Genomic DNA, 26,187 nt, shown 5'->3' with positions numbered 1-26,187 from the left:
CTCTCACTAGAAGGACACCATGTGCAGTTCTCAAACATTTTCAAACTTAACTCATCTAGAGCTCATATGCCTTATTTAAAAGATTCTATAAGATGGTCTACACAGACATCTAAACAGGCTTTTCCGACTACAGATCAGTAACACCCTCATTGTTTCCAGTCAGTTTTTGTTGGAACTAGAAAACAGGGTATTTTGCCTTGGGAAAGGTGAGAAGTTTAAGCTGATCAAAATGAGACATGTCTTGTTTAAAAAAAAATAAAAAAAAATTACAGCATTACATACCACACAGACTATTCAGCCACCCTTCAGAGGTGGAAAGAGTTTTGTGAAACCCTTTCAGATTCCTTCTATGGCTCCTGACTACCCTCGGGAGCAGTGAGCTACACCACACGTTAATGGGCATTCCAAGTATTACAAAGCCAGTCACTGCTGTATTGGGCCTGTGAAGGCTGTGAGTAATTGTGAGCCATAAGGATGCTTCTGAGCTTGTCCCCATCCTTTCTCTGTGAAAGTATGAGACAAGTGTAACCACCTCCTGTGGCTGCCGTTTGTGTCCTCTGAATATATCATATTGTAGACTCTGCTCATCCCATCCAGCATAAATTAGTATTTCTCTAATACCTCAGACAGATCCAAGGGATCTCAGGGAAGAGGTTGATCCTCTGATACTCTGCGTTGCAAGAACCTTTGCAGCCCTCTGAAGAAAACCAGATGAACCAGAGAAGAGGTCTATACAAGCTGGCAAGCAGGACACAGGATAGGGTCATACATCCCTAGCTGGGACCACGCAGCAGTTTGTCTCTCAGCAAACTGGTTCATCAAGGGCCTTTAACCCCACTGCTGCAGCTCATTCAGCTCCAATACAACACATCTGACAAGCTCTCTCTCCAACATAGAATTTGGACATGGGCCATGTAAAGGAGGAGCCAGAGCATACAGTAGCGGTTGTGCATTCACAGAATGGAAGAAAACATGGATCACTCAAATAGACTGAGTATCAAGAAATATTTTATTGTACATGTAATCAAAGTTTAAAAAACAGACAAGAAGGAGCAAGGGACAGATTTATCTAGCATCTCTTAACTATGCAGGGTACAGAAATACAACTAGTAAAGAATTAGCACATATTAGTACCCTTTGCTCCCCTTCCCTGCCCCAATGAAGGTTATATAAGCGAGATTAGTAATGCTTCAAATCAAACCTTCTCAGTAATTGCACACTTGAGCTGACAGAGTTGAAGGATGTTCAGTTTCATGAGAGAATATGTGCCTTCAAAATAGTTGTTTATAAACAAAGCACTATCTCTTTAGTGGTTTGTAAGCATTACTCATTCAACACCAAGAGTATACTTAAATGACTAAGGATTTAGCAGCCATAATTGTCTTGTTATATCTGAACTGACACTATCTTTATCAATTATAGAAAATAGATTCCTTAGGTTTAACAATATGTAGTAGAGAATATATTATCTAGTGGCAAAACCGTAATGTAAAGAAGCAGTGGAAGTATTCACAGGGAAAGGGAGGAGCTGCATGCTGAGCAGGGGGCACGCTGACAAATCAGAACTAAAAAATCTGAAGCTCAGGAGTGCTAGCTGCAAACAAGTTACACCTCAGTATCATTGGTGTAAGTTTCACAATGTCTAGTTTGAAAAAATAGGCTATTCATCCCACATCTACATCAATCTCCCAGCTTAACTCATGACCCTAGATACTCCTTATCTACCACAGTAAGATCTTAAACAGTTCTAGCAATATAACTTATGTTCTGCCTTACACGCTGTGAGGAAGAAGGCTTCCATTCTCTTCCAGAGCCAGATAGGAAGAAGTCTGAAACTGAATGCAGGGCATTATCAGGGCTTATTCCCCGCTTCAACCACTTGGTTTCCTTCCTAATTTACAAGGGTGAAGGCCTTCAGAGCAGAAAGCTGCAGCTTTTTTCCAGTACAAGCTGATACTCGCTCAGTAGCTTAGAAATAAGCCTTCACAAAAAATGTAAGCTATACAGCATGTAGCAAGGGATGAATCAAATCAGTGTGACAAGTGCTAAATCCCAAATTGAAGACAAGTTTTGGGATTCCCACAAAAGAGGGCTTTGTTCATTCTTCAGTGGCCCAATAAGCCTAGCAAATTAAAAGACTCTTTGCAAAGCTTCCAGAGAAGGCCCATGGAAAGGTTGACAAAGCAAGGTCCAAAATAACAGTAACTAACATATTCTGGATTCTAATGCCCTTTGGAGACTATCAGCTTTTTGGCTTAAAATCCAAGTGAATCATGGCATATTAACGATACCATGATCTTCATCTATTTCAGCCTACAGCATGGTCCAATGCAGGTTATTAGTGTCAAGTTACACACCTAGGACTTGAATTCACTAACATTCATAGCACCACTTGATTGTTGCTGTAAATAAAGACAGTCTAACCCTTAAGTCCTCTGCCAGAAAGAGCCTGTTACCTTTGACAGTTTTACACCACCACCTATTTCGGGCCAGCTGACCTACCCACATTTTTTGTCCTCACACATATGCATCTGTTTTCAGAAAAATCTAAACAGCTCCAAGCTTAAACTCTGTGACATAATACCTTAGCTTTCAAAGTTTTGAAATAAGTTCTCCTTACAGTATTCAAATGTAGGAAATTCACACAACTGACAGACCAATTTATTGACATCTCACTAGATATTTCCTGTACGTGCCAACTGCACAGTCACAGAAGCCTCCCACCTCTTATTCATACTTCTCAGCTTTGAAACAGGAAGGGATCAATATAGATATCTCAGGATTAACAGACCTAGGTGCAGGGAAAAAAGCAGCTGCTCTGTACCTCAGTAATTATTACTCAGTATTTATCTGTTTCAAGCAACATCAAGGCAGTATTTGAATTTATGCTGCACTTTAGCAGAGACAGGTTCCCTACCATTAAAGAAACATCAGCCTTTCCACAGGAAAAAGTCTCTAAAATTTAGCTGGCCATTTTTTCTTAGCCATTACATTTAACAAGGCAGATTTGCTTAGCTTCCCATTCTAACAGCATTACAGAGTTGTCAGAGTATATGACTCATACCTATGGCCTCTCTTTAAAGTACAGTAGCTGGGCTGCACATTTTTGTAAGAACTACAGAAGTTTATTAGCTATGCTAAAACACTACTTAAAGAGCCTAGAATTGTTCTAAGACTCACCAGCTACCTAAACAGAACAGTTGTCCCACAAAAGGGATTTCACTAATATCTGAACTTGAAGACAAACACTACAAGAAAGCCAATAATGGAAATCTTGTGTGACCAAAGGTTCTCTTACTATCTCATCTGAAAGAAGCTACCTGCCACTTTGAAGTATCTCCTCCTTCCATAGGAATAACCAACATACATTTTGGAGGCAGTTTAGACAGTGACTGCTCAAAAGTATTTCTATAGAACTGCTTTTTGGAAGAGAGAATAAGTTATTTTACTATTTGCACAAATTGAATTTACTACACTCATTTTACTCTGATAATGTTTTAGCTACAACGTATCTGTACAAGATGTATCAGCAGAGATAGCACATTGTTAACACTATGTATGTAAACCGAGAAACAACAGGTCCTTTCATCAAGGTGTCATATTGCAGGTAAGCCATTTTACGTTAGTCCAAGAGGCTGCGAAACTGCATTTCTGCGCCAAGGAGATTCCTGGTGAGCCCAACAAAAAAGCCGTGCTCTACAAAGGTGACTGTCCACCCTGGAACAGCAGCAGGAGAAGAATCAAGCAACCAGTGTTTGTGGTAATATTCTTAAGAAGTATTCCATTCATTCGGTGCATGTTGCTGTACATAAGGTGCATAAACCTGTCAGGTATGAGATCAGCGTGAAGAGAAGCCAGTTGCAAGGCTGCAACCAACTACTGGCGTCATGTCCCAGATCTGGAAGAAAATATTGTGGAGAATTACATAGCATTATTATAAGATCCAAGAGCTGTTTCTCTAAGAGGCATAGAAGTAAACATAAAGATCTCCCTGGACACAAGGTAACAAATCCTGTTTAAACTAGGAAAACATCATAAAGGGTTATAGGAGCCTTACAACCCAAAAGCCAAACTTAGGGCTCAAGAGAGTCTTCCAGCAGGTCTCTGTAGGTCTGTTTTAAAAAGCGCTATGCAGTTTATTATAAACATGCTTACAGACTGGAACAGTCTCAGTTCTGACATCCATGGCAGATGTATAGCTTAAGCACAGCAAGGTTCTACATCAGTTTGATTTCCATGTCACTGTCTCAAAACCAGGGCTTTTAGTGGTAATGGTGCAAGAAGCCAGGGAGCTCAAAGTAAAGGAAGCCTGTGCGTTTCATCATGTCTGTGTCTTTAAGGCTGCTGGCAGATTCTCCTACTGCTGATGCCTGCTTTGTCCAGAGGACATCAACACTAACCAGTTCCGACAGCTAGACTCCGTACAGCGGAGTTACAGGTCGTTTCCTCATTCAGCTGCAGGAAGAACAGTCTGCAACAACAACGACTCTTGCTGCCCACAACAGTTAGTTTTGTAGCAACAGTTGTCAAACAAAAAAGTATACACAAACATTAGCTCTCTATTAAATATCTCTAATACATGCAGGAAAGAGGTACATGCATACCTTCACAATCCGGTCACTCCCACAAGTCACCATCAGCCCTCTGGAGATGTCCATGGACATGTGTGAAATGTTGTGTTTTCCTTCATGAAAGGTTGCTAAGGAAGTACGGCTGCACGAGAACAATTCAAATGAAAGCCAGCCATCAGATGAAGCTTGATGGCATAATTATAGCAGTGCAAAATAAACTTACAAGAAAATTAAGTTGCTCAAGTACTAATAAATCAGTTCCGAGAACTGCAGTGCCATATCAAAGGGGACAGAATTAAATTAGCAAGTCACGCTAAAGCATTGTTTGTGTAGTTATACAGGTGTGACATTTCCTGGCCTTCTGCAGCCTGACTGTTAATAATACTCGAGCAGAGGTGGGACACTGCGTTAGTAAATAATTCTACTCTTGGTTATAAAGTCAAGCTCAGCTACATTTTGACTCACGATAGCTAGCAGGACAACTAGGGCACAGCACCTCCCTTTTTTAAAAAAACAAACAACAAACACCAACCAAACAAAAAAACCCCATCAACCAAAAAACCTCCCCAACAAACAACAACAACAAAACAAAACAACAAACACCCCCCAAATTGGCATCTGATTATTTTGGTCCTTTAGCACTGCAGGTGGCCAAGGAGGTTACAAGACAGTGAACAGTGAAGTGCTGTTCATATCAAGATAAAAAGGGGGTTCCTTCATTGCTAAGAAGAGTTTAATGGCAGCAAATGATATTTAACCCAATTTGCTTGCATGCGGAAAATAATATTGGGCTGTAAAGAATATTCCCATAGAAACAGTTTTCAGTAGTGTACACGAACTAATGCATATACATGCTGGCAGCTATGATGCATTGTCAGGCACCCATTTAACAATTTTAAGTGCAATCAATAGCCTTTACCTAAACAGAAATCTTGACACAAATATGTTTCAACTCTAGATCTGGGCTTGTGGAAAAGAAGATAAAGTGGATAAAAAAGTTGCAATACCACATCTGATCCAAATCAGCTTGCAGAGCCAGTTGAGGGATCTCTGCCATTGTAGTGCTTTGAGTGCCCAAGGCAAAGGTGACCTATTAGCAGAGAGTCACCTTGGCATGTTTGTGTAGCATTGTGCGTGTGTGGATGTGGAGCAAGCACAAGTGTTTCTGCACCTCAGCAGTATTACTTTAATTTATTACTCATTAATACTCACTCTTCATCCTTGATTGACTCAAAACAGGAATCACAAACACGGACCTGGAACTCAAATCCCATAATCGGGTAACTTGACCGTTTGGTACTGCACTTGCCACACACTGCTTGCCCACATTTTCTGCAATGATGCTTCATGAAGGAAGAAGAAAACAAACAAACAAACAAAATCACTATATTGTGCCACTTGACCACCTTACCAAGTGTTCACTGAACAGCAACAACAAAGCTTCTGGTTTGCAACGTGTTAGGAAGCAACCTGTTAGGAAGTCTTCTGTTACTTCAAGCAAAGACCAAGGACTCTGGAGTTCTGAACAGTGTCCTTGGCCACTAATGGGTTTACCTCCATATTCTCCCTGCCCATCCTCTTCTCCTCTTGCAAGCTCCTTCTGGGAGCCAGGGAAAAAGAGGGTTGAACAAGCAACCAAGGAAATAACAGTCTAAGAAAGCCAGAAACAGATGAGTGTCCCAGTGCCTGTCTAGTCCCTCCAAAAAGAAAGCTTTCTGAAAAGCTTTCACATTCCAGTCCAGTAAGAGCAGGGCTACCACTGCTTCCCTGAACTGAGTACCCTACAACATGTTAGGCTGTAGTTTGCTCAGTTATGGGGCACTGTGTGCCACTTTACACCACACTTGAAGATTAGCTGTCCACAGCTCCAGTGCATAGAAATATTCAGAGAAATACAACAGAGCACTCCCAGCACAGCCTGCTTTGCCTTGTGATAGAAGTTTGATGCAACGTATTCCATAGAATTTTGGAAATTTCTTAGCACTTCCGAGAAGCTGTGACCTCTCCATAAACCCTAACTTCAAAGCAGCAAAAATACCAACAGTTTAAAAGACCTAACAGCTTTAGTGGTTTTCTGTTTGCATTTTGCTTAAATGCTGAAGCACAGCTAAGCACTCAAACCAGTAATCTCACCTGTCTCAACCCTAATGTCTTTGTGTCCCACATTTGCTTTATATTCCAGAAGAAAGGTTGTTCACACTTCTGACAGGAATCACTTTCTAGCCATTGAGGAGCCTACAAAAGAGCAAGAGATGCAAGCAATCAGAATTATTTTTCCTCATATGACAGCCAAGGACATTTGTTTTAAGAACCCAAAGTAAAGTTTTACTTGGAAAGATGTCCCTTCTTAGCTGCGGACATTACAACAATACATTGCCTATTGTATAGTATACAGGAAGTTTAGTACAAAAAACCCCAAACCTAAGGCTAGTTATTTGTTACCTACACACCTCCTATACTTTTTAAGCCCACAGCAGTATGTTATATTAACACCTTCATAAGAAAATTAATTCAAACATCTAAGTTATTAAACTTGCTGCAGGCATTCAAAGACTAGTGCTCTGGTTGCCTAGATGATTTTTAAGGGCTAGTGTAATCCAAGTTGTAGAAGCTATGAGGCAGTTAGTCATCTCCTCTAAGAGCGGCGATCCAGAAGTAAATTCTGAAATTATCTTTTCTGCTTTCCTAGGATTTCAGTTTGAAATAATTAAGAACTCATCTGCATTTTCCATCCTGCCCACATCTTCATTAAGCATCCCTTCTCACAGCCACATATCTTTCCTGCCATGAACGGACTAGGCCAAGTGAAAATAGTTAGAGCTTTCACACATTTCAACACTCCCAGATACTTTAAGTGAGCATTCTTGTAAGGGATGGAAAGAGAGGCACAATATTTTTAGTACATAGACTTGAATTAGAACATGTACATTCTATACAACTTTATACATCTGATGGGGGAATTTCCCTGAAACCCAACAGGAGGAAAGCTGGAACAACAAAGAAGCTTTTCTCTTCAATTCACTTCCATCCATAGTTGATAGTAATAAAACAACAGTACTGTCAGTTGCACCACCATCTCACCATGGGTACCAGATATCCAGTTCCTACATCTTCAACCTTGATTGCATCTCCTTCCTTCCCCCATGCTAGTGGAAAATATTGTTACTACACTTTACAAGTCCAGCATGGGGCATAGGGAAGGACAGTAGAGGAAATGAGTCTCCTCTCCACCAAGTGAGATGCTCCATATTACTTCTTTCAGTTACTTACAATAGCAGTTTTCACTTAATAGCATTTTTGAGAAGACAATCCACTTTCTGTCTCTCTCTAACAGAAAAACAGGCTACCTTCCTATTCTTTCACCTTAATTTCAGTCATTAAACAGGAGGTAAAAAACTGCCAACACTACCAACACTATTACCTACGTACAGTTGGAACTGCCAAAGATCAATAGTACACCTGTCAGCGGAGTTAGCATTCCTTCTAATCAAAAAAGCCCATCTTCTAGTCTTACGTGTATTAGTACATATTTGAAGATAGCCTATAATATGACTTGCCAGCTAATGTCACAGAGGCATTATGTTCATCATTCTTCAAACATTTAGTATCTTTGTTTTTGGATTGGACTTGATTATGTTTTTCCAGTGAGTTCTGAGACATCATGGCTGTTCTAAGTTAACCATATTATTTTAATTGTATTAAAACTGTCTATTATTTAGAAGATCCCTTAATTATTGTGTGCAGATCCAGAAAAGAAACAGCCACACCTTGTTTTCCCGATTGTATTGTAAGTCAATTCCTTGCAACTACAAAGTTTCATAGTATCACAGAAGTTTTGAAGAGAGATCATCATGCTGAAAATGTTAAAAGCATCACATACAGCATTCAGTATGTTTGAGGTGACAGCTCAATACATGTCAGAAAACAGTTCTTAATCATGACACTTGCATTTAAGGAAAAGTAATGGGGCAAGGAGGCTGAGCCTTAAATACCACTTTATGGGGGCAACCAAACTAATGCCTATAATTATGGTTTAACCAAAGACAGCAGTAATATACATCGTTTCAGCTCCTATGATGGATATGAACTGATGCAGAAAGAATGTGCATGGCAGGCGCCGTTGCTGTGTACTGAGGTCTTTAAAAAAAAAAAAAAAAAAAAAAGTTGTCTGGGGACTGAATCTCTACATTCTGAACTGCATCTCAAAAACAGCACCTCACTTCTTTACCTGCTTTAACATGAGTTGAGAACTTATTTCAAGACTGTTGAAGCACAGTCCATTGGTTTCTTTCTGCAGAAGCGTGCCTGCTTTAGACTGTTCCAGCAGCAAGGGCTGTAGCCATTCCAGTGAACATATGGTCTCACTGATATAAGACTAAGCAGTCCCAAGCCTGTCCTGCACTTCTCCTGTCCTGGGAATCCATCTACTACAATGCAGTATAGACAGCCACTAGAACAGAGCATGTTTTAATAATATCATTCAGCCTTAAAGTTTCAGACTGTGTGAGGAAAACAGCCTGCAGAACCGACTAAGCAAAGCCACATCAGCCTCTGAAAAAGGAAAAAAAAATAATTGAAAGAATATATCTTTGACCTAGGATATGATCTTACCTCTTCTCGGCTGATATCCATATTCCAAACAGCAATTCCCCCATCAGCTGAACAAGATACCAGCTGCCGTGTCAGCTGGATGTAACAGATAGCCTGCACCTTGTCACTGCAAACAAAGTAGATGCTATTTACCCATAGGTATTTATACAAAGCTTAGTTTCCTAGCAAACCCCAATTTATCCTTGTAAAGCTACCTAGGAAGCCAAAACTGATTTCCAAACACTTTGCTAAGTCTACTAAGTAGAGCTATGAAGATAAGCGAACAGATGCTGTCACCTAAGCACTACCCTAGCATCAGGATGTTGCCTAGAACAGTGTTCTTACAGACTTGACCAGAATACCAGAGGTACAGTTCCGTGTTAACATTTGCTGGCAGTAAGCATTGACAATAAACTGAGTGTCAACTGGCTCAGAGTGTGCGTGCAAATGCTATTCTGTGTTGGCAAGGAAAGCCAGCTATCAAAACAGAGACGACTGGAAAAATAAAGAGAAATATTTGTTTCAAGATATAGCTAGGAAGCAGATGGAGCTTCCACTTTTGCTAACAAATCACAGTAAGTCAGTCTGTAGCTGCAAAACAAAGCATGCATTCACCAGTAAGACAGTTTAATCCTAAATAAAAGAGTCATGGCAAAATAAGTCTACCCTAAGAAACTAAACAAAGGATCTCAACAGTATTAGACCGCTTTGCAACATCTACGTTGAATTAAAAAACCATTCTGCTTCTCAGAAGAACTTACTTTCCCATTCAGTATGAAGTTTGATGCTAAGTGTGATGTTTGAAGAGAAACTAACAGTGTTATAAGTCTTCACCAGGACACATGATGCAGCAGTAACAGCAGTATAAAGTCCTCCAGTCACTGACTTCAGTTACTTTTTTGTATCCAGTACTCTATTATTAGTTCTTTAGCCATAAAACTAAATCCTCAAGATTTAACAAGAGTTCTAGGGCTAAGGCTACCAGTCTTGATCAAAGGTGGATGGAGGCATCTATGGAATTAGACAAGAGGAGAATGCACTATACAAATACATCTTTAAACATAAACAAGATCTCTGCTACCACTGCATTTCTAAGTAGAATATATCAGTAGTGAACTGCCTGTCAGACTGAATTAAGGCCCTAGATTAAAAAATGGCAGCTAGTGTTGTGTCTCTGTAAAAATAGCTGATTAAATACAGACAACTAACTACCTAATCCACGGAACAGTGGAGATGTGACATGCTTTTCTGAAGTCTAGAGACCCACCCCTGTAATTTAGCCAATCAGTTTATTGCCTCACTGATGCAAAGAGACAGAGAACAGGAACATACTGAAGCTTATTCTAGATGGGTACACGAACATGCTTATACATTAAGTTTCTAGCCCAGCCCTCATGGGCAACTCAGCAAAGTATTTACAATACAGAAGCATGCAACTTTTACATAAAGTCCAAGCAAGATGATTCAAGATTTTTACCCACCTCTTTCTATAAACTACTTTTATGTTATTTTCTCATTACCCATGGTTTAGAAGTATCAAAGCAAAAAAAAAAAAATTTATCTGTAATGCTTTCCTAGTACTGATTATCCTTCTTCCCCCTCAAAGTCTTCAGAGTTCTGCAAAAAGTTATTTTCTCCATTATTCACAAAGATTCAAGTATCTTGCCATGCTATTTAGTCTTCCTGGGACTCTGTGTTCATTACAGAACAGGTAGGAAAAATACAACACCATTACATACTGATGTCCCTGGAGCAGCAGCGTTCGCCCCTTCCTTCCACCAATATCCCACATGATAATGCTGTGATCAGAGGCACCTGAGAAGAGCAGCCGTTGAACAGGATCCCACCACAGGGAAGTAATACTTCCTAGGAAAGAACATTCTGCAGTTAGATCTAAGGGAGTCACTCCCCACCACAATGATGCGCGTCTGGGCTATTAAAGTGAAACCTGAGGTACTCCCTCACTACAATAACAGATACTGAAAGCCTTAAGGCAAAAGACAGCATGCAACAGCAAGATAACAGTCCTGCTAGAGAGGCAAAGAGCATTTGACAACAGAACAAAAACATCCCCAAGAAGAAAGTTAGATGCAAAGAATAAGCCAGAAAGTTCAAGTTACTAGGTTTCTGCCCCTTGTATTTAGGCAGCTGTTAACAGTTGCCAGGCTGCTATGCGATCTTTGGAAGATGAAAAGTACTAAAACTTGCCAGAGACTAGTATCTACAATACAGTAACGTGCTTGGGCAGTGGCTGCAAGACAGTGTGCAGTGTTCACAGGTAAACCAACTCCCTTACATAACCATTTACAACCTTAAAATAGTTGGAATACAAAATTAAGTGACAGTTTCACTGCTGTTAGCAAACCTGGCCACTACGTACTAAATTACAAAACTAGATTTCAGAGGCCCACCCTGGCTATGCACCTCATTAGTCAGGCATAGAAAGAAACAAAGTCATCTGACAGTAGCAGTCTTATGCTAAACCCATATGCATAGTAATGTAGATAGGAGACTAAAGAAGTAATTTTGTCACTCGTGCTGCCTACAGTTTTGAAGTTGCAAAACATTTTATTCCCTTACAGACATCCTTCCCTTTAAAGCATGCTTCTATCGTTCAGTTGTCATCAAAAGCTTTGTTAGTCTGAAAGCAAGATGAATAGTAATTGTATTGGGTTTGTGTGGCAAGGTTTTGGTGGGGGGCGGGGCTATAGGGGTGGCTTCTGTGAGAAGCTGCTGGAAGCTTCTGTTGTGTCCTGTGGAGCCAATGCCAGCCGGCTCCAAGATGGACCCACTGCTGGCCAAGGCCAAGCCCATCAGTGATAGTGGTAGCGCCTCTAGGACAACATATTTAAGAAGGGAAGAAAAGTTGCAGGGCACACAGAAACTGCAGCTGGAGAGAGGAGTGAGAACATGTGAGAGAAACAACCCTGCGGACACCAAGGTCAGTGAAGAAGGAGGGGGAGGAGATGCTCCAGGCGCCGGAGCAAAGATTCCCCTGCAGCCCGTGGGGAAGACCCTGGTGAGGCAGGCTGTCCCCCTGCAGCCCAGGGAGGTCCACGGTGGAGCAGATCTCCACCTGCAGCCCGGGGAGGACCCCACGCCGGAGCAGGTGGGTTCCCAAAGGAGGCTGTGACCCCACGGGAACCCCGTGCTGGAGCAGGCTCCTGGCAGGACCTGCGGATCTGTGGAGAGAGGAGCCCATGGAGCAGGTTTTCTGGCAGGACTTGTGACCCCGTGGGGGACCCACGCTGGAGCAGTGTGCTCCTGAAGGACTGCACGCCATGGAAGGGACCCACGCTGGAGCAGTTTGTGAAGAACTGCAGCCCGTGGGAAGGACCCACATTGGAGAAGTTCGTGGAGGACGTGGGCACCCCATGCTGGAGCAGGGGAAGAGTGTGATGAGCCCTCCCCCTGAGGAAGATGAAGCAGCAGAAAATAACGTGTGATGAACTGATCGTAACCCCCATTTCCCTGTCCCCCTGCACCACTGGGGGTGGAGTAGGTAGAGAATCCGGGAGTGAAGCTGTGCCCAGGAAGAAGGGAGGGGTGGGGGGGAAGGTGTTTTGAGATTTGGGCTTATTTCTCATTATCCTACTCTGATTTGATTGGCAATAAATTAATTTAATTTTCCCTAAGTCGAGTCTGTTTTGCCTGTGACGGTAATTGATTGAGTGATCTCTCCCTGTCTTTATCTCGACCCACAAGCCCTTTGTTACATTTTTCTCTCCTCTCTCCAGCTGAGGCGGGCAGCGATAGAACAGCTTTGGTGGGCACCTGGCCTCCAGCCAGGGTCAACCCACCACAGTAACTACAGCCCAAATCAGTCCTTTCAAGCTCTCTGGAGCAAGAGATTTTTCTTGCCTCCTTTAGGGCCACACTGTTTTCAGACTGACCCATTTGGGAATAGTCTCTGAGAGAACAGTGACCATCCACACCATAAAAGGCAGTTTGAGTATTATCTCAGTGTTGCACAGAGTAGGCTATTAAAATATGGAGAATTCTGGAAGCTGACTGTTGAAGGACAGTTGAAGACAGTTCTAAAACCATTTAAACTGCAAAGCAAATCCTGCTTCCTTATGAAGTCACAGTTAGGCAAGAGCTAGAAAGGAAACAAGATGAAGTCCAACTTTTCAAGTCTGGCAAACACAGCTGCACTCAGAGAAGAACTAGATGCCATTTAAGTTTAGAGTTACCAGGCCTTGAGAATATTACGTAAATACTTTGGAGGCAAAAAGGATATACATTATCTGTTTTGCTTTTAAAAGAAAAAAAAAAAAAAAGAAAAAAATGAAGGCCCTACTATTACCATAATTGAAAAAAAACCAACCAAACCCACCCTGGTTCTGCCCCTCATTAATCAACTTCTATATTAGATCAATTCTTGTTTCGAGGATCACAATTGCCTTAGGGAACTTATGTATAAATCAAGGTTGTCTGCTATGTGGACAGCACTGCTGGAGTTGGTGCTTGGAAGCCCACCGCAGCTCAACAGATAGAATATGCACTATACGTAGTACCATACTGCTTTCAGACTAACAATAGTATCTATCAAGGGGTTGCATTTTAATACAGACTAGTGCAAAAGCATGCAGAGGTAAAGGAGTCTTTAGGGCCAGAATTATTTTGCTCTTAACTGAAACAATCTGAAATTCTGCTTGAAAGCAAAAGAGGCATTTATAATTTGAAAATCTCAACTTGCCTCCCTTATTCAAAGCCAGCTTTACCATTTTACAGTAATCTGTAAATCAGGAGTCTACCCAGCTTTAACAAAGTCTACTCTATACTTAGAGCTATTAAACAAGGCAGGCTTTTCCAGTGGGTCAGAGACTTATGACCCAGTAATTCACCCCTACCCAAATGCAAACTAGTTAGCCGATTTGAAAGTTGCCAGTACTACATGGGAAGAGGCATTAAGTCTTGTTTATTTCTCTCAGCTTATTATTAAATTACATATTCTTCTGTGATTTGCATTCTTGCCTTACTTATTACAGCAGACAGGGGCTCCACATTATGTTACAGACTATTTGGTTCTTCATCTGATATAAGGACTTCAGCTATACTACACAGGATGAGACATTTGTCTTTGACTACACAGTTTTGATTCTAAAACGCTCTGTAGATTTCTTGCACAAGGCTTAGTTTCAGCTAAACAAAGGAAACTGAACTAGAGTCTCATAAAGATTGATCAGAACATCAAAGTCTGCATTTGGAAGACTTAAGTGGCTTTTTAGAATCTAGATTGAGGTTTGCTAAAGCTGCTTTACATATTATTATAGTACTACAAGGTCTCAAGAAAAAAAAAAAGTAACACATTCTCGTCCTTTCTTTTCAATATTAAAGGAGACTAAAGTTTTTAAAGGTGGCCATCTAGTGGATAACGTGTTTAATTGAATGCATATGTTTACCTTTATTTTTCATCTATAATAAAAATACCTGTCAGTATTTATAAGGCTAAGATTTCCCCTCAGCAAGAATGTGTCTTTTCTTTAAGAGAGAGTCATATGTACAGCTCTGAACAGCTTTTGATAACTACTGCCCTGCACTAGTTGCTTATCCAGTATCTGTCTTTAAGAGGTAGATACCCAACTGAATGTCTCATCCCAATTTACAAAGAGGTACTACAATCTGGGTCCAGTGGAATTAATTGTACTCTTTGCTGGGTGAAAAACTGGCTGGATGGACGAGCCCAAAGGGTTGTGGTTGGCGGGGGGTCACAAGTGGTGTTCCCCAAGGCTCAGCATTGGGCCCCGTTCTGCTTAATACCTTTATCAATGATTTGGATGAGGGGATTGAGTGCACCCTCAGCAAGTTCACAGATGACACCAAGTTGGGAGGCAGGGTTGATCTGCTCAAGGGTAGGAAGGATCTACAGAGGGATCTGGACAGGCTGGATCGATGGGCCAAGGCCAACTGCATGAGGTTCAACAAGGCCAAGTGCCAGGTCCTGCACTTGGGTCACAACAACCCCATGCAGCGCTACAGGCTTGGGGAAGAGTGGCTGGAAAGCTGCCCAGCAGAGAAAGACCTGGGAGTGCTGGTTGATGGCCGGCTGAATATGAGCCAGCTGTGTGCCCAGGTGGCCAAGAAGGCCAACGGCATCCTGGCCTGTATCAGAACTAGTGTGGCCAGCAGGAGCAGGGAAGGGATTGTCCCCCTGTACTGGGCACTGGTGAGGCTACACCTCGAGTACTGTGTTCAGTTTTGGGGCCCTCACTACAGGAAAGACACGGAGGTGCTGGAGCGTGTCCAGAGAAGGGCAACAAAGCTGGTGAGGGGCCTGGAGCACAAGTCTTATGAGGAGCGGCTGAGGGAATTGAGGTTGTTTAGTCTGGAGAAGAGGAGGCTGAGGGGAGACCTTATCGCTCTCTACAACTACCTGAAGGGGGGTTGTAGTGAGGTGGGTGCTGGTCTCTTCTGTCGGCTGGCTGGAGATAGGATGAGAGGAAATGGCCTCAAGTTGCAGTAGAGGAAGTTTAGGTTGGATATTAGGAAAAATTTCTTTACTGAGAGGGTTGCAAGGCATTGGAACAGGCTGCCCAGGGAAGTGGTTGAGTCACCATCCCTGGAGGTATTTGAAAAGTGTGTAGACAAGGCACTTCAGAACATGGTTTAGTGGGCATGGTTGATGGTTGGACTCAATGATCTTGAAGGTCTTTTCCAACCTAAATGATTTTATGATTCTATAAGATGAAGGGTTACTTTACCTTCATGCCCTTTGAGCGTTGTAATAACTGAGCAAGTATTCTGCTCAAGCTTCAGGAGAGTGATCTGTCCAGAATAATCACCAACAAATGCATGCCGAGTTTCATAATCATATCTGAACACCAGTCAAGGAGAAGCCTCATTTGCTCTTAAGAGTAGTTTATGGCACTGAAACAGATAGCACAGCTGTCAGCTACAGAGTCTAAACAAATTGGAAAAAAGCATTTTAATATTCCAGATAAATATTTATGTACTTACATCTAAAGGGGTTGGAGACTGTAATAGTTAAACCTTTTTCATTCCTCTCTTCTCCTCACCCTTCCCTACATGTGCAAGTAGGACAGTATGGAAAATAAGTGAGAAACCTTTTAGAAAGCCACTGGAGAAGCCATGAGATAATCCATCCCCTAGTTTAAGGCAAGCCAAGTAGATTTAGACCATTTCTAGCAGATATTTACAGAACACACTCATGACCTTCTACAAGACATACCACAACTCCTCAGGCTACTTGTTGCAGTGCAGAGCTACCATTAGGACTACCTCACTGGACACTGGGTGGCATTCAGCCTTACTTAATATCTGCTCCTATAAACTCGTAGTTTTCTAGCATATTATACTAGTTGATGCCCCCAGGAGAGGAAAACTAAGATACAAGGATGTTGACCCTCCACAGCTAATTTCCCTTAGAGTGGAAGTATACTCCCAGTGTTCTAGCTACTGAGAAGGTGAGACCATGTAATTTCTTGTTCTGTTTACTGCACTTTCAAGTTTACTGATGCAGGTCCTTGAGCACAGTATCGAAGACTGAACAGTATTTCAGAAAGGGTTCTGCCATTTAACACTGACATAAAAGCCACAGCACATCCTAACATCTTATCTATTAACACGGTGGCATGTTTGGCAAAAGCATTCTACATCATAACAATTTTCTGACATTCAGTTTTTGTCATTATGTAACTACTGTCACCAGAAACTAAAGCATAGGAAACTGGATGGGACCAGATCATTTGCCACCCTTAGAAGGCTTTTGCTGTTCAGGATATAAGGAAGAGCTACAAAAACCCCATACAGCTGACACCACATAACCCAAGAGTTATGTATCAACTCACCTGTCCACCTGGAGCCACACAAAACCACAAGCACCAGCCAGCAAAGTAGCCTATTCTATGCAACAGAAAAGACTAACTTTAAAAAGTCAGCGTACCAAAAAGCCCACCACCGTAAGTGAAAAAAAGCAGGGGTTTTGCCATCTGATGACATTCTGAAATCTCTTAAGCCTTCAGAATCTTGAGATGAACAATTCGCTTTCAAGAAATCCACTTAGTCTCTGAACATGTGATCCTTTCTTCATCTTGGAAGTTCAGGCTAGCATTATCCCCACTAATCCAGTAAAGAATAGGCACTCTGCTGTGTTTTTCAGAAGCTTACACACAGGATCATTAACAACCAACTCCTAAGGAACCTCCTGATAGGGAGACCAAGCACCTAGTACACACACCAGAAAGCTAGCTCCTCCAAACATAAGTCCAAAGGCAGGATCAATTACAATGCATTTTCAAATGCCATGGTCTTCAGTGGAAATTTATTTTTATCTTGATAGAAAAGGTCATATTCTTTTCTCCATTTTCATAATAAAGTACTCTATTATTTGCAACAGCATTAGCTATAGAACACATTGAATTCAAATAGTGAGGCTCAGAGGCACCAGACTGTTCTGTGAGCTAGTCTCCTAAAACACACACCAGTATTCACCCAGTTCTGTGCAGCATTTAGCTGAGGCGAGCTGTACATGAAATGTTTTGTGGGACACAAAGCCCCTGAACTCTAAAACAAGGACAGCAGAAAACAGCAAGAGTACAACAATACAAACCTGTTAGCTCTTCAGTCAGTAAGGCAGGGTCTGCACAGATGGGAGACCTCAGAAGGCTAGACATGCTGCTGGCAACCAGTTAGCTTTCCTCCTAGTTTCTCAGCACTACACAGGTATATAGCAATTCTAGAGAGGTCTTTATTTTTTCAAGAGATGTAGTTGACCTCTTTCAGCTTTTGAATCGTGCCACTTCTACAACATTACTGCCATTAATCCTCATACACCAACCAGTACCTCCAGTTACTGTCCAGCCACATCTAACTGCCACTACTAACAAGTGCTAAAAAATAGTTCTAGAATTTAAAGTAAAGTATTTAACTCATGCTCAAAAGTTTTGATAGATGAACTACATTTTAGGCTACTGTGTTTGTAAGTCTTTTACATGGATAAAGAATGCCCTAAAGTACTTACAGCTGAATAGACAACCAGAGTCCTTAAGCTAAAAATGCTGCAGTTAAAAGTAATTTGCAAGGAAAGCAAACTGCACACAGAGAAATTACTACTCGTAATGAATAAAGTTTCAATGTACCTCATAGCTTAAACTAGAAAAGATTAACATGAGCAAAGACAGAAGAATTAAAGCAGTCCAAAGTGTTTTCATGATGTTTTATGCTCTAGGACTCAAACGCACATTGGCATCTGTTGAACAAAGTGACTCAGCTAGAAGTATACAGGCCAGGCTGTAGATACAGTTAGTAGTCACTTCCACAAGATGCTACAGACAAACACCTCAAAACTAGGAACTAGTACACACTGCAATTTCTGTAACTCAAGGTCAGAACATGCCCTTCTACTATCTAACAACAGCTAACAAATAAAGGTATTAAACACCTAATCAGAATAAGGGTTTGCAGACTTGCAAGAGATTTCACTCTAGCTTTTTTACAAGAAAAGGAGGAAGCAAATTGAGCTAAAGGAACAAAGTACTCTTCCAGTTTCAGGGTAGCAATCATTTTTCAAAGGATACTGTAGACATGAAGCCCAAGAGGTGAAGTAATGTCTCCCCAGCATACTCCCACTCCTGGTGCACATCCAGCTGATACACTTGTCATGACCAGTGCTGATAACCCACTCTGATGTCAGGCAGAAAGTAATAGCAGACACTCGATTCTGATGAGCTGTGGGAAGAAAAAGATTCTGGCTACTTTTTCCTAAAAATCAATGTGACATGTTCTTATGTTCTAACTCAGAGAGACATAGGTTGAAGATATGTAAACAATGCCCCAAGGAGACATTTTTACTATCATATTATACTTGCCTCTAGGCTGAATTAAAAGGCTAGCATTGTTCTGGTTGGTATTTGCCTTCTGAATAGCTTAACTGAACCAAACATGCAGTCAGCTAATTTAAGCCTTTCTCCCACAGAGAGAAGCTGAGTTCAGCCCAGATACCCAAGATGCTCTAGTTAAGGAGCAGCCAAACCCTCAGCTTCCTCTAGTTAGGCCAGGATTTCTGGGGAGTAATGTAACACATCTAAAAAACCTAAAGTGCTTTCTTTAAGTGCCTCTTTTCCTTACCCCAGGGGAGCTATGCTCAGATTCATGCTTTTAAGCACCTGGAAGTATATCTAGCCCACAGCATTCAAACTGCTGCCTGTGACAGTAACCAAATGCCACCCAGCTTTGTTTAGAACGCTGCCACTAAGCAAGAAGTTACATGAGCATTAGAAAGAAGCGCCCCTGGCCCCCAAGATGGAAGGACTTCCCTTGCCTGAGTTGTTAAGTCGTCTTCCTTAGGATAAAGGGGAGTTTTGTTGCTTTAAGAAAAAGGTCTTTTCCTCCTAAGCAAGAATGTTGCTTCTGTCAGTGTCAGGGAGTCATTAAGACTGACCGCACTTTGTTTCCCTACGTAATCTGCAGTCTTTAAGAGTCTCCTTCAGGTCTTTCACGTTAATATTCCAATTTTTAACCAGCAATCGAGTTCTGTATTTCTTTTAAGGATGTGTAGACAAATGCTGGAATTAGCATCTCCATAAATATTAGGACAATCCCTATTCCCCACGTACTGGAAAAATAAGATCTCTTTCATCCCTATTGCTCTCTTAAGATGACAGAGAAGGCAAGGACTCTTATCTTCAGCTAGAAGTAACCAAGCCCAGTGATTACAGAAGTAAAGATGGAAATTGCAAATGCCAAAATGCACCTTTAGAAAGCTCTTACCCTAACATTCATGCAGTGTAACTACTCCACTTGAAGAGCAAAATCTGAACTCACTAGTTCTGGCTCATTACACTAATGATGTACTGAACTTAATGATGACTGCAACTCAGACTGACCTGACTGAAGATTACTCAATAACAGAGCATTTATCTTATGGCAGTTATCCCCAACTAAGTGACAACTAGAAGGTCTGTCAGGTTTAAAGCATATATGGACTTGATTAATCTGTGATGATGTCCAGTTTCCCACACATTTTAGGTGCCTCCTCTTCACACAAATGTTAGTCTAGACACTGGTTAACAGTTTACCTGGATAAGTCTTCACAAAGTTCATCTTATTAAAGTCCTCAGAAATATGAAACTCCTAAAAGCAAAGTGGAACTGTTAGAAAAGATACCGTAGTGACATAAGCAATATTGATACCCCAAAAAGAGCAGTAACCTCACAGGCCAGAATTTGCATAGCAGCAATAGATCTCACTAAAAACTAGCAGTTTCTCAGGCTGGACCATAGCACACTGACACACCAACTGTAAATTAAGGTTATTAGCAAACTACATTTTCAACAGGGAGCATCCTTTCAGAACAGAGTTTGCTGAAAGGAAATTATAGGAAGAGATAAGATCTCATTTGTCCCTAGCAGGCACAAAAACCCCTGTATCTTGGTAGTATTTAGAATTTAAGTATCTGAGACTTCATAATAGACAGATTTAAGTGACAGTATTCTCTATTTGATCCATTAGGCTTACTGAAATTTTAGAAGTCTCAGTTTACAATTTCAAGTAGTTATCACAAGAATCACTATTCAATTAGTTCTGTGTAGGCTATTCATAGTAGTTATCAGTAGAATCACTATTTATGACACTCATGCAGTACCTTGGCTCCTTAAAGGACAGTTATTATTTTGACCTTATTTTCATAGAGAAAGGAAGCCATTAAAGCATCTGAGAATCACAAGATTCCCCTCCTTTGCCAAGAAAAGAGGGGAAGACTACAGACCCACTTTCTGTTCTGCCATATGTATCTGCTCTCCAAGAAAGGGAGAACAATTACAGCAAGAGTATAAAAAGACAGAAGGAAGACTTCCCAGAAAGAAACCAACCCTGCCTCTTGTAATTTTAGAGCTAGTGTTGAAATTTCCACATCATAAAAAGATCTGCAGCAAGAAAATCCAGAGACATGTGCATGGTGAGATACAGGCAGATCCATACTTCTGGCCAGATGCAAGCTAGGAGCAGTTCACAACCCCTGTTAGCACATTGCCATGGCACCCTGCCCAGCTTAATGTACTCCTCAAAATAATTCCTTGATAAAATGTAATTGTTTGGGTCCACTGCTACGCTAATGGCGCAATGACTTCTTGAGGCTAGCTGGCTCACATCTAGCCAGAAGAACCCTTGTTTACTTGCAGTCCGCCCATGTACAACTCAGGTGAACTGCCAAGAAGTTCAGCCATTTAGTGGTAGCTGCATTGCAAAGAGAAGGGAAAGAAAACAAATTATCAGCTGCCAGCAACACCTGGTGCTCACAGACAATCTAAGCAATTCTAATCCACATTCTGAAGAAAAGTCACAGCAACTTACCATGATAGCTCCATTATCCTGGCCTACAAATATTCGTCTGCTGTCATGATGATAAGCCATGGCTGAACATGGTGCTGTCAAAAAAAGCAAGCACATTACAGTTATTGAAAAGGAAGTATTAGGATACACATGACATTAAAACCAATTCTTTCACTCAGGACAAAAGCTGTTTAAGATTAAGTAGCTTGATAGAAATTGGTCTGCATAGATAATGTCTCTTGGTAAGACAGTTAAATTCCCATATGTGAAGCTGAGGAAAGGTACACTACTACAGGAACTCAGATGTACTGCTAGGAACCACATGCAAACATGATTTCCCACCACAAGGTGCAACTCAGTAAGAGGAATTTTACACAGGCTGAAAGCCAAGCTAGCAGCAACAGCATGTGCTGCTGGTTACACTTAAGAACTTGAGCTCACTAAAATTACCTCAAATGGAGTCCTGAGTTGCACACAAGAACAATATTCCGTTCATTACATTTGAGGACTGTATTGTTAGAGAGAGTAAAGTGGGAGACAGAAATATGTAATTGCATGTCAACTTCATATGGAATCATGTCTCAACATCTACAACTTTAAGGAGACTCATGTTTTTGAGATTACATACAATCTCTTTTAGCAGAAAACCTCTGAAGACCTACTTCCCTTTTTGAAATTAAGAGCTAAAATAGATGTGAAAAGCAATAACAACAAAACTACAATAAAGTGTCCTAATGACAATTTTGCAAAAAAAATTCACCAAAGAATGTCCTCATTAAACTTTCAAATTACAAGGATAAGAAGGATTCAGTGTTCTAAACTAATACTTTCTTCTCCAAGACCCTCAGAAAATGTGGCCTTGAAGGTGTTTTTAGAAATCTAAAGCCAGACAGGACAGTCTGGAATATTACAGTGGTCATATGGCATAAGAACAAGTTGTGCTGGTTTTGGCTGGGACAGAGTTAATTTTCTTCATGGGAAGTAGTGAATGAACTCCTTGTTTTGCTTTGCTTGCACGCGCAGCTTTTGCTTTACCTATTAAACTGTCTTTATCTCAACCCACAAGTTTTTTCACTTTTACCCTTCTGATTCTCTTCCCATCCCACCGGGGCAGGGGAGAGTGAGCGAGTGGCTGTGTGGTGCTTAGTTGCCGGCTGAGGTTAAACCATGACACAAGTCCATCCCTTGGAACTACCTACAGGCACACTTTATTTTGTATAAACCATTTTAGAACACAATCTGAATAGTCTATTTAAAAAATTGATAAATGGAGCAACTGCTGTAATTTAGACCAACTATTAGGAAAAAAAAGATTAGTTGGTATTTCTAACCTAGAGCCTAGGCTACTCAGCCTGCAGCTGAAAAGACACAGAACATCAAGGAGTCCAATTCTTTGGTCTTCATATAACATTTGTATACAAATTGCTGCAGAAATTGTCATTCCAAAGACTATCCTTTGTTTGTACGACATTTTATTCTGCCATTGTATTCCCTCTTCTTATATGTGGTATGTGTCTAGGTAGCAACTCTACATTAAAAAAGTTACAGTAAAGCACCCAGGCTGAGTCATGTTTCAAAATCAAAAAAGCACACCGACGCTCAGTATCTACTCAACACTGAAGCTGCTACTCAGTATTGCTTTCTTAATAATCTAAATGCTGGGGGAAAAAAAAAACCAACAAAAAAAAAGGAGAAAAGATGCACACCTTGGAAAGCAGAGAATATTCTTATGTCTGAACTTTCAGCTAGTGGTTTGAAAAGCTCACTTATTCGGCATATGAGTTATTTGCCAGAATTTGAGACATCTACAGCTGTAGATCCACACAGTGATTTACCTGGTGAAGGATCTGGTTGTGACAGAATGCTGCCTTAGATCTCACCCACTACACAGCTAGTTTCAAATTAAAGTCTGAGCTAGAGCTGCTGCAAAGTTCCCAAATTCAAGATCATCAAGCGAATCCAGCACTTGAGGAAGTGGGAAGGAGGTATTCCCACACACAGCACAGGTACAAAACCCAAGTTATGCTTGGCCATCATTTACCATCTCCACCATTGTACTTACATGACATGGTGTGATAGATGCTGGGCCAGTATTGTCCACTGTCTCTCTTCAGCCATACTCGTATCGTTCTGTGTCATGGGAAGAGCAGGGAGAAGACAGTTGTAAATCCATCATCCCTTGCATCTGAACCAGTTCACTACTTACATATCAGCTCCAATCCTCTTAGCTTTTGTGCTACTCAAACATAATAGTTTGAGGAACGACATAATAGAAATAATAACACTCCAACAGTACTCTAACATAACAAGAATAATAGTACTAAGAATAGCCACCCTTGGATTCTGAAGTGTTTTCTTCAAAACTGTTTATACATTGAGTTTCAGTAAGCATGAAATAGAAATACTATTTCAGCTCACCTCAGAAAATGCTACATATTGCAATCCTTTAATTCCTTCTCCTTGGCTCTGGCTGATTTAAGTCAAATTCAAGTTGCATGTTCTTCCCAGCTTTGGCAGAGCAAACCACAGCTTGTTTTGTAGCAGATTAAGTGTTTGATATGTTTAAAAAAACCCTATATTTGCAAATCATTCCATTATGGAAGTCTGAACTTTTGAATTCTTACAGCTTCTCTGTGCAACTCATCCTTCAGCAAGCCATATACTAAATATTAGTAACAGAAGCACCTCATCCTCCAGACCAGCACATTACTGACATGTCCATCCCCAAATATTGATGTATGGATCCATAGAGGACATCATATCTAGTTCAGTATTATTTCCTCTAACCCATGCATCTACTCCCTCATGTACGAATGAATGCAAAGGACAAGCAACGTTAGTAGCACTGTTACTTTGCACTGCTCCTCTGGCCTAAATATGAACAGGATTGATCAGCCAGTCAAATGGGAACTGAAAGAAGTTGACAAGATGACTTGGACAGCACGCTAAGGCTCTTTATAAAACTGTTTTTAGTTTGTAACCTTTCAGAATCAGGCCTTGGAAGGAAAGGAAAAACGGGCTTGAGAACATTTAGCATTATACCACTCTCATGACTGTCGAATCCTGGGAGGAGGGATATAAGAGAATCAGCAAGGAAGTGGAAAGTTATTGTCAAAAACCTTCCTACAATAGGCACATTTGAAGGGAATCTACATCTAGAAGTTAAGAGCACACATGTAGACAGTATTAAGGTTATTTTAAGTCTACTTGAAATTTCCTCTCCAAACCATTGTTTGCCACCTTGTTATTGTTTAAAACTAACTTCCTCATTCCTAAATGGAAACCTAAATGATCTGTAAATATGCGTACCTGGAAACACTGTCAAGAGACTTCATCGAGATGAGTTGTTCTATTTACTTTTCGCTAAAAAAAGGCCTGGTATTTAGAATTTTTTAGAAAAAAAATAGGGAATAGACTTGCTAAACATCATATAGGATTGCCAGTAAGAGTTTAACAAAAAGAGCACAGGAAGGGACTGATATTTTGCATCAGGGCTAGAACTTTTGAGGTTGAAGATATAAAGGTAGCATTCTAATTTTGTAATCCATTTAAGGGCTTTTCTTTAAAAGACCACTCAAAAATAAAGCAGACAACGCCCACCCTCAATGTACTACTTTCCTTTTCTAAAACTTGAAATCAATACAGCTGAGTACACACTGCCTCAAAACAATAATTTTCAGCTTTTGAATCAAGTCACTTTTCTACCTGGTCAGTGGCACATTACTCCAGTCCATCATAATCAAACTGTTCTGAACATCTCAGATGGTAGCTTCTACCCTTACTAATTTAACTCTTTCACTTCTAGCCAAAATCATGCAATTATTTTTGATATAAAAAGACTAGGAGTTATCACAGTGATTGATATCATGCATTGCTGATTTTCCCCAAATTAGACTTTGTTTCCTCTCAGTATTCTAGTCAATTATACTAAACTAGGAATTAATATAAAGGAAGCAAGGATTTGTTTTTTCTAAGCAAATTATTGCCTGGAAGAATAATTTGTACAGGGATCATCAACAGTACAGTCCCTCACTGAAGTTGAGAGCCTAAGCAAATAGCTGCAAGAGTTAGCAAAATTAACTTCTGAAAGCTTCTTATTTTGGTTTAAGTAAGATTAGACCTTCACTAGCCTCGTGCTTGCAAAGATAAGCTGTCAGACGGCTTTATATCTAATTATACAAAGCTCTGACTGAGCAAAATTTGAAGAGGTTGTTTCACCATAGTCAGCAAATGACCTGTGCCAAAATCCCACTTCTCCTTGATTCTTTTACAGACCTGTTATTGTGGTGCATCTCCTTTTGTTAAGACAAATTATTTGTGAAATACCAGTTCTAGCTTAAAGGACTAGAGAAGCCCTCCACTTCCACAGTCTCCTTCTACCATGAAACTGTTTTATTATGAGAACAACCATATCAACCCTAGAGTCTTTAGCAGTCTTTTCAAAACTTCATCTTTATTTAATGAAGAGGCCTGTGCTCAGTACCTGAGAAGAGCTGGCTATCACTCACCTTTCCTTAAGGATTCCCTACTAAGGGCCTAGAAAGACACAGGTTGGTTTGACAGCAGTCGCAGTAAGGATATGAAAATGTTGAAACTCATTAAGGAGCACTCAGAGATAGATACCTACTTTTTAAATTACAGTAGACTCAGATATCTGAGAGTGGCAGGAGGAGGTAAAACAAGATTAAAATAGACCTCTAGGCTTCCTCAATATTGAGTATTGAGCCAGGAGTTG

General features: G+C 40.8%; 1 protein-coding gene across 1 annotated transcript in view; it reads right to left on the bottom strand.

The window, feature by feature from the left end:
* Positions 1 to 986: 986 nt before the first annotated feature.
* Positions 987 to 26,187, bottom strand: part of WDFY1 (WD repeat and FYVE domain containing 1) — a 30,554-nt gene continuing 5,353 nt past the window's right edge. Inside the window, exons 2-12 of the mRNA XM_075031859.1 lie at positions 23,515 to 23,582; positions 21,474 to 21,547; positions 20,201 to 20,255; positions 18,701 to 18,851; positions 15,866 to 15,978; positions 10,901 to 11,027; positions 9,183 to 9,288; positions 6,705 to 6,806; positions 5,784 to 5,914; positions 4,605 to 4,713; positions 987 to 3,898 (exon numbers count right to left, since the gene is read on the bottom strand). Of these exons, the coding sequence (XP_074887960.1) occupies positions 3,839 to 3,898; positions 4,605 to 4,713; positions 5,784 to 5,914; positions 6,705 to 6,806; positions 9,183 to 9,288; positions 10,901 to 11,027; positions 15,866 to 15,978; positions 18,701 to 18,851; positions 20,201 to 20,255; positions 21,474 to 21,547; positions 23,515 to 23,582 (1,096 nt within the window). The 3' untranslated portion in view covers positions 987 to 3,838. The remainder of the gene's footprint in view (positions 3,899 to 4,604; positions 4,714 to 5,783; positions 5,915 to 6,704; positions 6,807 to 9,182; positions 9,289 to 10,900; positions 11,028 to 15,865; positions 15,979 to 18,700; positions 18,852 to 20,200; positions 20,256 to 21,473; positions 21,548 to 23,514; positions 23,583 to 26,187) is intronic.

The sequence above is a fragment of the Buteo buteo genome, chromosome 7 (genome assembly GCF_964188355.1).
Source record: "Buteo buteo chromosome 7, bButBut1.hap1.1, whole genome shotgun sequence".
Taxonomy (NCBI): Eukaryota; Metazoa; Chordata; class Aves; order Accipitriformes; family Accipitridae; genus Buteo; species Buteo buteo.
This window is presented reverse-complemented; position numbering and strand designations above follow the sequence as displayed.